This window comes from Eublepharis macularius, chromosome 10, assembly GCF_028583425.1.
Source record: "Eublepharis macularius isolate TG4126 chromosome 10, MPM_Emac_v1.0, whole genome shotgun sequence".
NCBI lineage: Eukaryota > Metazoa > Chordata > Lepidosauria > Squamata > Eublepharidae > Eublepharis > Eublepharis macularius.
The window spans coordinates 43,316,349-43,332,914 of NC_072799.1; the positions used below are offsets into that span (position 1 = coordinate 43,316,349).

Here is a 16,566-nt window from a genome sequence, read left to right on the forward strand (position 1 = left end):
TGGGGACATGATTGTGCTGCCCTATGAACTTATTCTACAACATTTCTTCTGTTCCGTCTGTATTATTTATGCCAATAAAGGTCGTTGCTGTGTGTGATGTAACTCTTTAAAGCTCATGGGTACACATCTGGGATTTTAAAACAGGAATTTAACATTTTAAAATCTGCTCTGTTCATACTGTTGACTCTTTCATGACCTATGTTCAGACCTATGTTCAGGTCTTCATCATATGTCAGCTTGACTATGGCAATATCCTTCTTACTAGTTCCCTTTTTCTCATTTTAAGGCTCTTATTTATCTCTAAAATCCAGCCTTTTAAATGGCTTGCAGGAGGCACCTCAGTTTCCCCTTTATCCCTTTCCCCACACTATTTCCTTTTCCTCCTCCTGGCAATGCCCATAAACTCACTTTTCTCTGCTTCCTAATCACCTTTCCACCCACCGCTTTTATCTTCCTCCATCATCTTCATCTATACTCTGCTTTTTCCACAAAGCAGACCCAAGACAGCTTACATTGTTCTCCTCTCCTCCATTTTACCCTCACAACAACTCTGTGAAGTAGATTAGGCTGAAGATTTGTGAGTGGCCCAAGGTCACCCAGTGAACTTCCATGACAGAGCAGTGATTTTGAAACACCAGTCTGAAACTCAAACCATTATTCTACACTGGTTTTTGTGGGGGTGGCTTTTATTGAACAGTATAGCAAGTAGCTGGGCCTGGGTGAATCACGCAAGTCACATGGTATCAAGTCATCCATAGCTGCTGCCAGGCCTGGCCCTGGTATGTCCTTTCTCAAATGCCAAAATAGCCCTGGAAAGGGCCCTGGCACTGCTCCCTCCCCCTGCCTTTTACTGACAGAAACCAAGGTTTGAAGGCTGACAATACTAGTTACCTAGCAACTCCAAAAATGGCTATTTCATTTCTTAAATCAATGAGCATTGCATCTATTTTGGGAGGAGGGGAAAATCTGCCAATTTGTTTTTTTAAGATTTCAGATTTTTCTACAAACCTGGAGCTTTTTTCTTTTTGGAAACCAACTTTGATATATTTTTTTGCAAGCTGTGGAATAAAAATAAATAAATACTATAATTTTTTTTTAAAAAAGAAAGGTATCTTTTGCCTGTTCATGGCTCCTGTCTCTGGATTTAAGTATCCACAGATTTGGTCGTTTTGAGAATTAGATATATTAATATGGTACAATTTAATGTATACCAAAACTAGCACAATATAAGAAGTGCCCAGAATCTGTTCTAGAAATAGCTACAATCCTTTACATTTATCATCCTTTAATGGCCATTCTGACAATCTAAACTGAAAAAAAATTATATGATTTTGAGAATTTTCCACTTACTGACTCTGTTTTTTCATTGGTTAAATGCAGTTGCTTTATTAGTTGCTGAAAGCTTGTCAATTGACCCTATGAAAGAAGATGCAGAGCATGTAATCACAATCTAAAGAATTTACCACCAACATAAATATTCAAGCTTAAGTGTAATTATTATTGAGGAAACATCACTGCTCACTGCCTAGTCCAGAGTTTCTCCTCCAACTGTCAGTCAGGTATGTCAGAGAAAATACTCACACAATTATGGTATATTCCATACAGAGCAGCTGTGGGTTTTTAGGGACCCTTAGGCTTTGGAGGAAGGTGCCCATGGGCCTCTCATCATGGTTCTCTTCTCTCCACTGGTCTCAGGTACATTGGAAAGCAACGAATCATCAGAGCTAATGAGTTGGAGCTCTGCTCCTTTCAGTACACTTCCTACCAGGAAACCGAGATTATGTCAAAGGCCCCAACAATACTGAAGGGGCCATTGGTGTGAATCCCATTTCCTGGTGGGGTGCTCGGAGATGGCAGTGGAGGAAAACAGTCATATTTCTTTTAGACATACCACCACTGCTGGGGCTAAAAGAAATGCAAGAGAGTAATACTCAGCTCCTTTCAATGTAATTGTAATTTGGGTTGCGGGAAAGAGGCAGGGAACTCTAGGATAGGTGCTTGAACTTTAATTTATTAGATTTCTTTCTCGCGCTCCCCACAAGCAGGATCAGGGCAGGTTACAACATTATATAGTGGTACAATAAATTAAAACAACAACACCCAATAAAATATAAAATACACAATTTTCTTAATTCCATTACGTAAGTTAAAACCACAGTCTACGATGCAGCATATGATGGTTCACCATAATACATTCCACACACTAATATCATGGCGGTAGGGCAGGCAGGTCACCAGAATGTAAAACAAGCAGATCAAAGACCGCAGCAGAGAGGCCAACCGGACAGTTCGCCCACACCTCAACCACCACCGTAGGCCTGGTGGAACAACTCTGTCTTACAGGCCCAGCAGAACTGCAACAAGTCCCGCAGGGCCCTAGTCTTGATGGAGAGAGAGTTCCACTAGGCTGAAGCCAGGGTCAAAGCTAGGCAAACATTCTTGGGGCCAGGGATCACCAGAAGGTGTTGTTTAGGAGGCAACAATGTGTGACCCTTGCTCCACATCTGGCTGGTACTAGACTGGCCTTGTATCTGCAGATGGAAGTGGGTTCCCTGCCAGCCAATGGGCCTCGGTAAGCACTGTACCATGCTGACCCGACACTGGCCATGATTCTATCCTCTACTGTTCAGGCACGCAGGCTTGTGTGAAAAACTATTCAAAGAGCTGGGGGCAGGCCATAGCCAACATAATTCTGCATCTTTATGCTTGGCAATTCTACCAGAACCAATGGTTCTTGGGACTTTTTAGATCCTAAAAAAACTGAGCAAGTTTACAGTAGAATCATCTGAATATCCAGAGATGGGCCAAAATGAAAAGCTCTGAAAGAATAATAAATACATGCCATCTCTAATGGCTTTTTAAACTTATCGGTGATGATGCTTTACAAGCTTCAATGAAAGTTTAATAAAGACATAATTTTACAAAACAACGGTCAATAGAAATTACATTACCTTTTGTTTTTGGCTTTCAGCAATATGGATTTGTGCTTCTGTCATTTGTTTCTGGAATATCTGCTGAAGTCGTTCCAATTCCTGCGATACTGTCTGCCAAAGTTCTAACGCATGTTCCTTTTCCTGTAAAAATTAAAAACAAGTTGAGTAGCCATGAAAAACTTTATTTCCATTTTGTAACTATGTTCTTATTATTTAGAAGAAGGATAACACAAACGTTCATATTTACAGAATATAAACTGGCTTTGTAGAAAAATCATTCTACTACGTACAAAAATGACGCTTCTTTATTCATTACGCATGTATTTTTCTATGTGGCTCTGACCTGGATAGCCCAGACAAGCCTGATCTCACAAATCTCAGCAGCTAAGCAGGGTCAGCCTTAGGTTAGTAATTGGATGGGAGACTGCCAAAGACGACCAGTGTGGCTACGCAGAAGCAGGCAATGGCAGACCACCTCTGTTAGTGTCTTGCCTCTTGCCTGTTAGTGTCTTGCCCCAGCAGGGGTCACTGCCATAAGTCAACTATGACATGATAGCACTTTCAACCACCACCACCTATTTAAGCAGTAGCAATATATAATAAGAAACTTAATATTATTTACATTTTTATGCATTTTTAGTTTTCCCCTCGTTTGCTGCCACCAAAAGAGAATTCAGATTATTGATGCACCTCCAAGAAAATGAACTCTGAAGCATGATTGGAAAGTCTGCTGAAGCTGACAGATCTAATGTTAGTTTGTGAGCCCTGGAATTAAAATCAAGTTTAACAGTCCCCAAAAAGTTATGCATATAACCTCTGGCAAAAAAGGATGGTTTTGCAGACAGAGACATTAAAACTAATGCAACCTGGCATTCAAAAAAACCATCAAACAAGGAAGTAATAAATGTTTTAACCCACTCACTTTATTTGCAAGCTGTAACTGTTCTTGAAGGTTTCTTACTAACTTTACATCCATAAAAAAAGCATCTCCTGAAGGAGAACCAGATGGTAGAGCCTCTAATTGCTTTTCAATAACCTCTTTCAGTTCTTCATGCAACCTGTATAAGTAGGTTAACCATAAATTTATTTTAAAATAGTGACTCTACTTCATTTGTATCTGTCAAACAAACATCAGCTGCAATTAAAACTTTTCACATTTAACATGTTTAAAATTATTTGTAAGTTATAAACACATGAGATGTACATGAAATGGAAGAACACTTATTGTCAATACCTGTGGACATCTTATGAGCATGATTCTGATACAGCATAAAAGCAATTCACATATATACTTAGAGCTTTATGAAGAATGTAACAACTTCTTGCTGTGTAGCAAAGAAATAAGCTGAAAGTGAGCCAAGTAGTAACTGTCCCTGGGGAAATACCTGCAGAGAGCACTAAGACAGCACATGGATCTCCATACGGGCTGTGGAAATATAACCCACAGCCACGGACATTGGATCAATTTTGCCTTTTGAGGATGATAGCGGAAGATTCAATGTTGTCAAGGAAATACTGAAGGAACACAGTGGTATCACAAGTACCAATACTCCATTCTGCTCTTGCCGGAATCACTTCCTCTTCACTCCTCTTACTACACCTCACATGCTGTGGGGTCCTGCTATGGATTCTGAAAACAGGCTCTACTGTTGATAGCCAAGGGAGGACAAAAATTATGGGAGGCAAGATTTCTATAGAAGAGAGTACTGCTGGGCTGTCATTTATCGATTCAGAAATTAAGCTCATTCTGGTCTTAGTAAACCTGTTCTTATGATTGCTGGTTTTTAAACCATGATACCACTTTTATGCCTATGTTTTACATGCTTGATGCTGATTTTAATAGCTTGTTTGATTTGCTTTTGTATTGCTTTCTTTGTACATTTTTGTGTTTTTATTTTAATGGTATTAACAACATTCGATTTATATACCACCCTTAAGGATGACTTAACACCCACTCAGAGTATGTCATTATTATCCCCACAACAAAACACCCTGTGAGGTGGGTGGGGCTGAGAGAGCTCCAGAGAGCTGTGACTAGCCCAAGGTCACCCAGCTGGCTTCAAGTGGAGGAGTAAGGAATTGAACCCGGCTCTCCAGATTAGAGTCCCACGCTCTTAACCACTACACCAAACTGGCTATTGCAAGCTGCTTCAAGAAATAACAGAATATAAAGGTAATAAATACATGAATAATCTTGTTGGCATTCATGTATCTCCTGCTCTGACAAAGAAGAGGTAGCAATCATGTCTAAACAATATAATAGATATTAATGTAGTACATATTTCAAGTACTTTTGTGTATTTAAAAAAATTTTAAATTAAGGTTTTAGGGGTGAAAAGGATACGGGGAACTTTAAATGCTTTCTGACCACCTAGAAAAGCATTAATAGCTCTGAAAGTGCATTTGAGAATATCTAGTCACATGGAGAGGGGAAGCTGATGACAAAAGGAAGACGAGAGTTAGGACACAATCCTAACACCATCATTGAACTTCTTAGGATGGAAACTAAATCTTCATGCTAGGATAATACAGAGCTATGCCAGTGACCACACCAGTGTACACAACATGCACCAGTATAACTAAACTGGTGAAGGGGTTGGATTGGAAATGGGTGGCAAAGGGAGCATGCTGTAGGGGAACAGGGTTTAGTCAGTATCCTAAAATCCCTCAGCCCCCCGCTTTGCCATAGTATTACACCAGCAAAAAACCCAGCAGAAGTAAAAGTACTCCCACTGAATTTAACAGGAATGACAAACAAATCTTCCTCTTCCCCATGCCTACAAAGCCATGGGCCTGTTTAGGAGCCTACAGCCAGTCACAGGTTTTCTTACTTCTACTACATAAACACACACATACACATACTGTATTGCTTAAGTCCCCCTGGTGTCTGTTGCCACTAGTGAACATTGCTCACTATTGTCTTTTTATCTTCCAAGCAGCCCTCCAACAGAAATAGAGGCAAGGATGGACCCCATTCACAATGCAATGCAAACCACCTGTTGCATTTACAATACAACCAACAGCTGCTATGACCAACGTATATGTAGCTGCTCTACTGAGAAGTTGCCAGCTTCCTCGATCTAGCCTGGCTCTTGCATTATTTGCAAGCTGCTCCAGACACAGCTGTTGCTCTCATACTCGTACATTGAGTATTTCTGTCTCTCTCATACTCGTAAAATGACAGCATTCCCTGTGATTCTACAGTACATCAATCCAACTCTCAAAAGCATAGATTCTCTACTAGACCATGAGAGTAAGCAATTCCATTCTTCTGACTTGCATTCAGAACAGCATTTTTACTGCTATTCAATAAATGTATAGATTGTTTCAAAGATGCATTTTCCCACTAGAAGTGGCTCTGAGGGACCTGGAATGTCTGCACAGTTCTACTCTAGCAAAGGGGGAAAACAGGTTCATATTTCCCTAATCACTGCTAATGTGTAATAAACCACACAATCTGCATGGGGTGGGGGTGGGGGGAGATGGAGACTAAGGTTTGCTGGAATGAACAGCAGCAGGCAGCAGTAAATATGAATCCAGGAGAGAAATGGCTACATGGGAAGGTACTAAGTAAAATTATGAATGTCTGGGAGAGGGAGATTCAAACAGCATAAGTAGCTCATTCAGTTACTGGATCCAATGATGCAAAATCTTACATGTGCCTACGACCGCTTTCCAGAGCTGTCTGGCCTGGCTGCTAGCCCCATGACAGCTTGCACAGGAGACTTCAGGCATGCTAAGTACGTAGTTTCAGAGCATTAAGCAGTTTGTCTTCTTTGGATCGACGGGTGATTTCAACAGGGCCAATGGAGAACTACAAAATACCTCACTGTGTTTATTTCTCCTGTTTACTAGTTGGCCATGCACTTTGGGGAATAGTCTACAGTATGCAAGTTACAGCATGCTGTTCTGTGACTGGTGGGTATCAATGGTGTCACTACGGAGTCCAGCTCAGTTGCAACACACAAGTCCTTGGGATTTTTGCATACAGTATCAACTGCCATAAAATACTAACTACCATGGGGACATCAGTGATGTATTGATGGTAAGGGACTTAGGACTGGGCTCCTGTGGATGCCCAAATAAATAGGCTCTTATTTGGCCCTGTAGATGTTCCAGAACACAGATACATACAAAGCTATACATACCTAATCTGATGCTGCCTTATTTCCTGGCAAGAATATGGAAAAATATGTACATGTACCATTTGAACTTAAAAACAAAGTTAAAACTGTTAAAACTCCCATTTTTCTGCAATGGAATATCTGGATTCAGATGAGATGTTATCAAATATCATTCAGAAGAATATTCTTTTCACTTTAAATTAGTCATTCAGAATCTTTGGATATGGTGACCCACAAGTCCAAATTTACTTGGTACGGTGACCCATCCAGGGTTGGCCAAGGTTTTCTGCTGTGTTAGGTGAGGTATGACCGTGGGACCCATCTAGTCCAGCATTAAATTTTCTACAGTGGCCAACCATATGTCTTTGAGAAACCAACAAACATCATATCTAACTATGAAACCCAGGCAAGTGGCATTCCAAGGTACACAGCCTTTGTACGCGCCAGATGTTGACCACCTGTTCTTCTCCGCTACTCCCTTTAATCCCCTTTAAGATTTTAAGAAACTCACTCTAGTAATCATCAGGACATGTTTTACTTGATTCTTTATCAATCAACATACATATGCAGTGAAAAAAAAAACTACTAATGTATGATATGGAAAATACTGTTTCAAGGGTCAGGTCTTAAGTTTCCAAACTACAGGTCAAAGCCTTGCCTTAAATTATGCACCAAAGTTGGTTCTTATATGAGCCACTTCACACATGTACATTTTTCCTAAAGAAATGTTGCCCTGCATAGAAAAATGTGTATACGTACAGAGTTATTAGTTTCCAGATGGTTCCCCCCCCCCCCGCCCCTAATTATTGTTGCAAAGGCTGAGGGAAGCGAGAATGTGAAAAGCTGGCATGGATGAAGAGGAAAGGCAGCAACACAAAGTAGAGGGATGGCATTAGGAAGAGCTGGCCTGCAACCCACTTTCAGAGGCACTGCAACCCATTTCTTCTTGGCCTCGACCCACAGGTTGTGAAACACTGCTTTAAATCATTGAATATGTTTGGAACATGTATCAACAAGTGAATCTACCTTTCATTTTCCTTGGTGACTTGTTCAACTTTTAATCTCATTTCACCCATCTGTTCCTAAAGGAGAGCCAAAACAGAGTAAGCAAGCATTTAAACAGAGGCTTCTAAGAGTTCATATCACGTACAATAGTATTCAAGAGATCAGCAATACCACCCAGATGCTTCACTATCAATAATAAAATAGAAAATTTAATAAAATAAAAAATAAAATTTACAATTCAGTAGCAAGAAAACAAGATTTCTTGTTTTTTATACTTAACACTTTGGTTCAGCAAGATACTAACATTCAATTTTCAGTGTCTTGCTAGTTTACTATTGCTATGCACAATTCATACCTGACAATATCGCAGTTGTCCACTCATTTCTTCCAAATGTTTATCATATTCAATAAGCAGAGGAGATAATATACTAAAACAAAATGTAAAATTAAGATATCAGTCATACCAGCTGAACTAGTAACACATGATTCCGAACATTGTCTTCTTGCAGTATCTTTCACACAAAACTAGGATATATTAATAAGAGTACAAAGTGTATGTACTAGCAAGAATCCTACCAAATGACTGGAATGTGTGGAAACATCCTATTAATACCAGCCAGTTATTAATCTTTTCTTGAAGCATCCATGACCATTGTCTTACTTTTCTAACGTTTATTCTCCTTACCATAAATATCACTCTTGCACTTGGCAAGTGATTTTATTACTAAACACTATTACTATTACTGCTTTCTAGGCAGATTGCAGCCCCCTCCCAGCTGTCCAAATACAAGTGTTCTAGAGCAAGTATTTGAAGCTAACTTTAGGCGCTAACATGAGTGAGTACTGAGTAGCTTAAAGAGTGGTCAGGGCCAACCGTTCAATCTTCTAGATTAGCAGCATAGATGCCAATAGCACATACTTCTCTGTTAGGGCCAATATGCAACTGGAGATGAATAAATGGTACCTCCTGTTATTGTTTTTAACTGTAACAACTCTGCTTTTCCCCAATTTGGAACTGCGGCATGGCATGTTTTTAACCCCCCATACATACATGGTACCTGTCTTGTGGGGGAAATATACAAATGGGGAAATATTCAGATTGTATAAATTGTGTGGGGTGAGCTTAAGCCTTTTCTACCAATATTGCCTTCCTCTTGCTTGGCAAAGTGCTTGCCAAGAGTACTACATTCTACAGTGTGGTGTGAAAGAACAATTCTGGGTTTTTCTTTCTTTCTTTTTTTGGTAAGGTATAGTTTTCCTTTCAGTTTCACCGCTCCAAAACATCAGGCTTAGCACTGAACTTGGTGAAAGTTTGCTACAGCACTATTTCTGATCATCCCAATCAGTGTAGCTTGGGTTATTCCAAGAAAGTGTTAAAGTCATCGCAACCTACATATTTTAGATGGGTTTGCTTTGTTTTGTCTCACTGTCATTTCTAAGGGATAGGATACTTATGGAATTTTTCCCAACTGAAACATTACTGGTTTCCCCAAGAAAACCTATAGTACTTTGCTATGCAAATTAAGGATAGAAAGTAAATAGATATTAACAAGCGGGTGACCCACAAGTACTGGTAGGGGGCATCTCATTTTCTCCTCCCCAATATTACCTCTATTACCTGAAAACACCCATCACCTCTCCTCTTTTCCGGCTTCTTTTTCTCCTTTCCACCCACCAGCCAGCTTACTGTTATCTACGTCCCCCACCATCTTCAGCTTTCCCTCCTTCCTTCCCATTGGCAGCCTCTACCCAGGAAAATTATGGCCCAGTTGCACAATGACAGCTGCCAGGAAGGACCAAGCTGCATGATGGGGAACACACAAGGACTTGCAGGGGACACCTCATTTCCCTCTGTAGCCTTTCCCCACACTACTTTCCTTTTTCCTCCTCCTGGCTGCCTCAACATTTTCTCCCCTTTCCCTGCTTCGCTCTCTTCTTTTTCATGCACCAAGTGACCTACGTTTTATCTGCTCCCCTATCTTTGGGCATATTTACTTCATTTATACTGTGCCTTAAGCCCCAATGGAGACCCAAAGCAGCTTACATCATTATCTTCCATTTTATTTTCACAACAATCCTGTGAGGCAGGCTAGTCTGTTTGTGAGTAACCTAAGGTCACCCAGTGAGCATGGCAGACTGGTGATTCAAACCTGGGGTTCCTAGATCCTAGTCTGATCCTATATAACCACTAAACATAGTGTATTTTGTGGGGGGAGGTGTTATTGAACAATAGCAAGCAGCTAAAGCCTGGCTAAATCATGCAAGTCATATGTAGCAAGTTACTCGATGGTTGCTGCCAGGCCTGGCCCCAATGAGTCTTCCCTCAAAGGCCTAAACAGACTTGGAAAGGGCCCTGCCCCCTCCCTCTGCCTTTTACTGACAGGAAAAAAAGCTTGAAGCTTGGCAATATTGTTAAGCAACGGGCCTGGTGGACATTTGTTTCATAAAGCTACAGGCACTCCTATTATTTGGATTTTTTAATCCCCTAGTCTTTTTTTTATTTCAGATTTTCCTGAAAACCTGGGGCTTTTCTCAAGTTTGTAGAAAGAACTGTCTACTCTGTTAAAGGACCCAATCTCCAGATTTAAATATATACAGATGGGACCACACTGAGAATTAAATATATTGATATGGAGAATTATGTAGATAGACCTTTTTTTCTGCTTGCCTGTTAGTTTAAATTTTAAAACCTGATTCTAAACAGGTTTGCTCAGAAGCACATTACAATTGACTTCGTCATAACATTAATAAAATATTCAGTTCCACTAAAAGTCATGAGAGATTATTTTTGAGTATATATATATATATATATACTTGCTGTACATAAAGACTTGCTTCAGAAACATATGGTTAAGATCAAGATGAAATATAAACACAAACACATAGCTCAACTTTTTTTCAAAGTTTTCAAGCATAAAAATGAAATCTAAGAAGTTACTGTTTGGAAAAACAAAATGGCTAAACCACATTCATAGTAATGTTTCACATTTAACTGTAATTCAATTAGAATGACATGTAAACCTCTTCACCTTTGGTCTGTTAGCCAGGACTCCATTGAATTATCTGCTCTGAAGGCATTTTTCTGAAACAGAACAAGTTTGCTTTAATACATATATGCTGCCAAACAAACTAAACAATCTTCAAGTTTGACATTTAATTTTATAACATTTAAATATTTTTTCCATCCTATTCCAAGTGGACCTAGATCAAGTTCCCTGGCATTCACCAATTGTTTTTAGAAAATGGGTTAGATCAGATGGGGCTTTTTAAGTTTTAAGTTTATGTAAAATACTTTGCCTGTGCAAATAGCAGAGTGATATTCTAAAAACAGTGTGACTTGATTCTGACTAAACACAATTGGGCTTCATGGCTAAAATGCTTAATGAACCTACCGGAAACTTCTATTGATGTCAGTGGATTCTTCCAATTTCCATGTATTTTTATAATTTATATGGAAGTTGACAATAACATCACAACATCAACTTTTGAAAAATCATTTATATTCCTATTAAAATCTGTCCAAAATCTCTCTTACTATATGCAAATGTAAAGAGCTCTCACCAGCCCTTCAGAACCAACTGCCATTGTTACAAGTAATAGTGCAAGTTAAAAATGACTAGGCTTATAAGGGAAGGGCTGATGTAAAGGGGATAACCAGAAGAGGCATTCTTTTGCTTTTCCATAACAGTGTTAGATCACTGCAAAATGATGACAGATATGGTCAGGTGAGGGTTTCGTAGCAAGCTCAACAAAATAACAACAACATTCGATTTATATACAGCCCTTCAGGACAACAACACCCACTCAGAGCAGTTTACAAAGTATGTCATTATTATCCCCACAACAACAAACACCCCGTGAGGTGGGTGGGGCTGAGAGAGCTCCTAGAAGCTGTGACTGACCCAAGGTCACCCAGCTGGCTTTAAGTGGAGGAGTGGGGAATCAAACCTGGTTCTCCAGATTAGAGTCCTGTGCTCCTAACCACTACACCAAACTGGCTATACATAGTATACATATATGTATACATATGTAGTATGCATATTTTAGACAATATGTTACTTCTGCCTAAAATGTTGACGAGCTACTAGCAGTTATACATAACCTCACTCCATAACATTTTGCAGTTAGCTCTGTCTCCTTCAGCATCTATTCTGTGGTTGCAACCATGAAGCTACGTTAAAATTTCAAAGGTGCCCATATGGTCAAAAACTCTAATCACAATACTACACTGGCTCTCAACAAAGAACCCCGATGACAAATTTCAGTAGTGTCAATTTTTGATACAACACTAATGTAAACTTGTCCGGGGACAAGCACCCCAAGCACCCCAGACTTGCCACAGATCCCTTACTTGAAGACCAACGGCAAGCCAGGAGCACACAGCCCAAGCCCAGCTGAGCACCAAAGGGCAAGAAGCATGCAGGCCTATCTTGGGGGCTGAGACCAGGACAGACAGGCAAGAAGCCCCGGCCCAAGCCCTAGGGGAAACCAGCAGCCACCTCCACCCGGGGGGACTAGCCAGAACCCAGGAGGCCAGGACAGCACCTTGTGAGCAGGGGCAGAAGCGGCCAAGCCACATCGCCTGGAAAGGCCCTGCCAGCCCCATCCTGCAAGAAAGGATAAGAGAGCAGGGAATGAGGGGAGGAGGAACACCTGAGAGTATCACCAGCTGGGTTACAGCTAGCCTCGCCCTGCAAGAAAGACTAGGAGAGCAGGGAGAGACTGGGATGAGAAAGGAAACACCTGAGGGCATACTCAGCTGGAGAGCATCAGGGATAGGGCACAGCCTGGGAGGGAGGGGGAAGTTGGGAGAAGCCCTATAAAGGCAGGCTATGGAGAGTGCTCAGGGTGGGTTGTGTAGGAGTGTGGTGGAAGGGGAGGGGAAGAGAAGGAGCAAGACCGACAAATGGATGGAGACAGCTGTCGTGGAAGGCAGCCGGGACTCTATCAGGTTGAAGGGACCTGTGGGTGGACTGAGAGGGTGCGAGGGTGAGGTATACCTCCCCTCCTTCCACAGAGCGGGATCCCGCATATTCCTTGAAGGTCCTTTAAGGCTGAAGTCAGGCATGGGGGCGTCTCACAGGGCAGAACCTGACAAAACTGAAGTCACTGACTGCTGTCTGGCTTTATTTCTTTCTTTACTTGTGGATCATTTAGCTCCATTGTTGAAGTTTCCTATTTTAAAATCTATTAAATAGTAAATATCTAGTAAATATTACATATTTGTGCATGATGTCCTAGGGCTCTTCCTGAGATGAGGCTTGCTGGGACAGAGACAGAGGGAAAAATTATCACAGCGACAGAGGTACTAGTCTATCACACTCCACTTTTTAAGTATTGTTTTTTGCAATGAACCCCCTGTGTGCTGAAAAGTTCTGGAGAATTCATATGCTGGATCAGACTCTTGGTCCATATAGTCTAGTATCCTATATCACACAGTGGCCAACCAGATATCCTTGGAAAGTATTCAAGGAGACAGAGAGGCCTGACCTTAGAGAAGTGATATCCTCTGTTGCTACCCCCAAGCACTGCAAACTGAACCAGAATATTTTGTCTCCTCACAATCTGAATGTCGCATCATTAGCTGGCTTGTGTTTCTGGACATGAGGCAGGACAGAAGTTTTTTAAATAAATAAATACTCAGAGGATTACTCTGAATGGAGCCTCCATGTTCATTCCATTTAGTCATCAGTACAAAAGCCATGACAATATCCTCCATGTATCTGACTAATTGCCCTTTAAAGTTAGCTAAACTATTGGCTATCATTACCTCTTTTGGCAATTACTTCCACATCCTCATTGCTCTTTGAACAAAGTACTTTCCTCAATTTGTCCTAAACCTACAGCTCATTAACTTCACTGGGTGCACCCTACGTTCTTGTATTATTAGACTTTTTCCAGCCCATACATAATTTTATAAACTTTTATCATGTCTCCCCTAACTTGAAAGCCTATACTCTGTTTTGTGATGTTCATTACTTTGTGATATTTTTGTTGCTCCCAACAAAAAGTACTATACAAATTTTGCTTTTGGAACTTCCCAATAGATGCAGGAAGACAAATATGAGGGTTCTGGATCACATCACGCCTGAATTCTCCCTAGAAGCTAAAATAACAAAATTGAGACTATCGTACTTTGAGACAAGACTCTCTGGAAAAGCTAATAATGCTAGGAAAAATTGAAGGCAGTAGGAAAAGAGGAAGACCCAAAACAAGATGGCTTGACTCAATAAAAGAAGCCATATCCTCTAGTTTGCAAGATCTGAGCAAGTATGTTAACAATAGGATGTTTTTGAGATCTTTCATTCATAAGGTCAGCATAGGTTAGAGGCGACTTGACGGCACATAACACACACAAATGATGTTAGCTCTGTACATCAAATTACCTCTTAGACAGTGCCCATACAAATTCCCAAATCAAAATATGTACCTGTACAGGGGTAGTCAGTGGAAGATTCTCTGTTTGAATCTCTCTGAGCATTGTATTTTGCTTCTGATCTGAAACACAAAAGTCTTATAACTTGAAATAGACAAATTATAAAAGTCAAAGATTTCTCCTAGCAGATAGCTGGATCCTCCATTCCAAAAAATCTTTGATTAAGAATTTTTGTCAAAAAGTTTTCTGACATGCAGCTATTTTTTCAGTGCCATCCTTGGCAGAGTAATGCCCTTTTGAGCACAATGACTTCAATAGACTCAGAAAGGTATAACTCTGTTTAGGACTGCACTGTGCCTACTATATTGCCTATGTCTACATTTTTAATTCGTCATCTTAGCTTCATGAGATCTTATTCGTCTTCATTACTAATTTTTCAGAGTTTGATGCCTTGGATCTTTTTTTAAACTGGTGCTTTTTAAAAACTTGAAGCAAGTTTATTCACTTAATGTATGCTCCGGTTTCCTCTCCAATGGGGACCCAAATGCCTTATATAATTCTTCTATCATCCGTTTTATCCTCAGAACTATGGGGTAGGATAAGCTAAGAATGTGTGACTGGCCCAAATTCATCATGCAAGCTTTCATGGCCGAGCTGGGATTCGAACATTGTTCTCCCAGATCCTAGTCCAGCACTCTAACCACTGCACATCGCAGGCTTGTTATTACATTCTGCAGTTTAACACTTGAACTCTTTAAGGTCTTTCAAATTTATATTGTCTAGTCTGATAATCTGGGCCAAAACTTTTGAAAGTGCTCCTTTCTACCATATAAACAGCAGGATTTAACTCTACTGGCATCTTAGAGACCAACAAGATTTTCTTGTTGGTCTCTAAGGTGCCACTGACTCAAATCCTGCTGTTCTAATGCAGACCACCACAGCTATGCGGCTAAAACTGCCATATAAAGGCATTTTTATAAAATAAAACGGTTGATAAAAATTGATCAAGATGATATAATCCACTCTAACAAACAAAACAGCATAGATTTTGATACCATTTTACGTGCAACTTACTTTGATCTCTCGAAAAGTCAGATTCTGTTGCCATTTGATAATTTTAGCCAGCAGATTTCCAGCTGAGTGATTCCCCACCACCACCAGCAGTACAAAATCTGCAGAAATCGAGTAAATGTAACTTTCAAATACTACATAAACTTACTACTACCATTTTAACTTTAATTCTGTCTAGGTTAATTCTACCCATGTAGTGCAAAACAGTCTACTTTTATTATATATAGCACTTGTACAGGTTTGATCAAAACCCATAGAGAAAGCTTTCTCGTCTATATTCTGAGGTTCCTCCTTTTCTTTTGTCAGCTTTAGAACACTGATGGTTTCCTCAACTCTGGGCACTAATGAAACTCAACTATCATTTTTTTTCTTTTAAATGTAGCTGGAATAGAGAACTCACAGCACACCCACAGGGGGCAATCCACAGAACGTTAAAGGTACACTCAAGAACCTCTGATTGAAAAGCCCTTAAGAGAATTAAACGACATTTCTCAGCACCTACGTAACTATTTATTTAGTAGTAAAAAAGAATTCCAGCTTTAACTGAGATTGAGGCGGCAGCTCAAGCTTCACGCCCCAGCACCCTTACCTAGGAATTAATCCAATGGAACTCAATGGGACTTACTTCCGAGTAGAACCGCAGAGAGCGCCGTGTTACTCTAGCGTAGCAAGTGAGTCCGCAGAAACTTAGGATGGAATTTAAAAACCCGTGTTAGTTTTTACACATGCCACGAGTCTCCTGCTTGGTATTTTTTTTTTTATTTCCCAGTTGCAGCGGCCAGGCCTGGGGTTTAAACTGGGTTAGATTTGCCCTGAAGCTGGCGCATGGCGCTGACTGAGATGACTTAAGAGCAACCCGGAGCATCACACGAGCCGTTCTTTCGCCAGCTGAGTCTCCCTCGCGTGCCGCACGGTTTGTCAACAGCCTGAACGCTCGCCAGCGTGGGCAGAAGAAGGGGTCCCTGCCCGAGCCGGCAGACGAAGAACGCGCCCGGCCTCCCCGCCACGACGTCAGCTCCGCTCCCTGCCCAATCAGGGGTCTCCCCTGCGCGCTCCA

General features: G+C 40.7%; 1 protein-coding gene across 1 annotated transcript in view; it reads right to left on the reverse strand.

Annotated features, from left to right (window-relative positions):
* The window catches only part of SCLT1 (sodium channel and clathrin linker 1), a 63,697-nt gene extending 47,196 nt beyond the window's left edge, over nt 1–16,501 (reverse strand). Inside the window, exons 1-9 of the mRNA XM_054990000.1 lie at nt 16,135–16,501; nt 15,513–15,610; nt 14,493–14,560; nt 11,092–11,144; nt 8,418–8,490; nt 8,084–8,139; nt 3,856–3,991; nt 2,952–3,074; nt 1,351–1,416 (exon numbers count right to left, since the gene is read on the reverse strand). Coding sequence (XP_054845975.1) covers nt 1,351–1,416; nt 2,952–3,074; nt 3,856–3,991; nt 8,084–8,139; nt 8,418–8,490; nt 11,092–11,144; nt 14,493–14,560; nt 15,513–15,546 — 609 coding nt within the window. The 5' untranslated portion in view covers nt 15,547–15,610; nt 16,135–16,501. The remainder of the gene's footprint in view (nt 1–1,350; nt 1,417–2,951; nt 3,075–3,855; nt 3,992–8,083; nt 8,140–8,417; nt 8,491–11,091; nt 11,145–14,492; nt 14,561–15,512; nt 15,611–16,134) is intronic.
* Nucleotides 16,502–16,566: the final 65 nt, after the last annotated feature.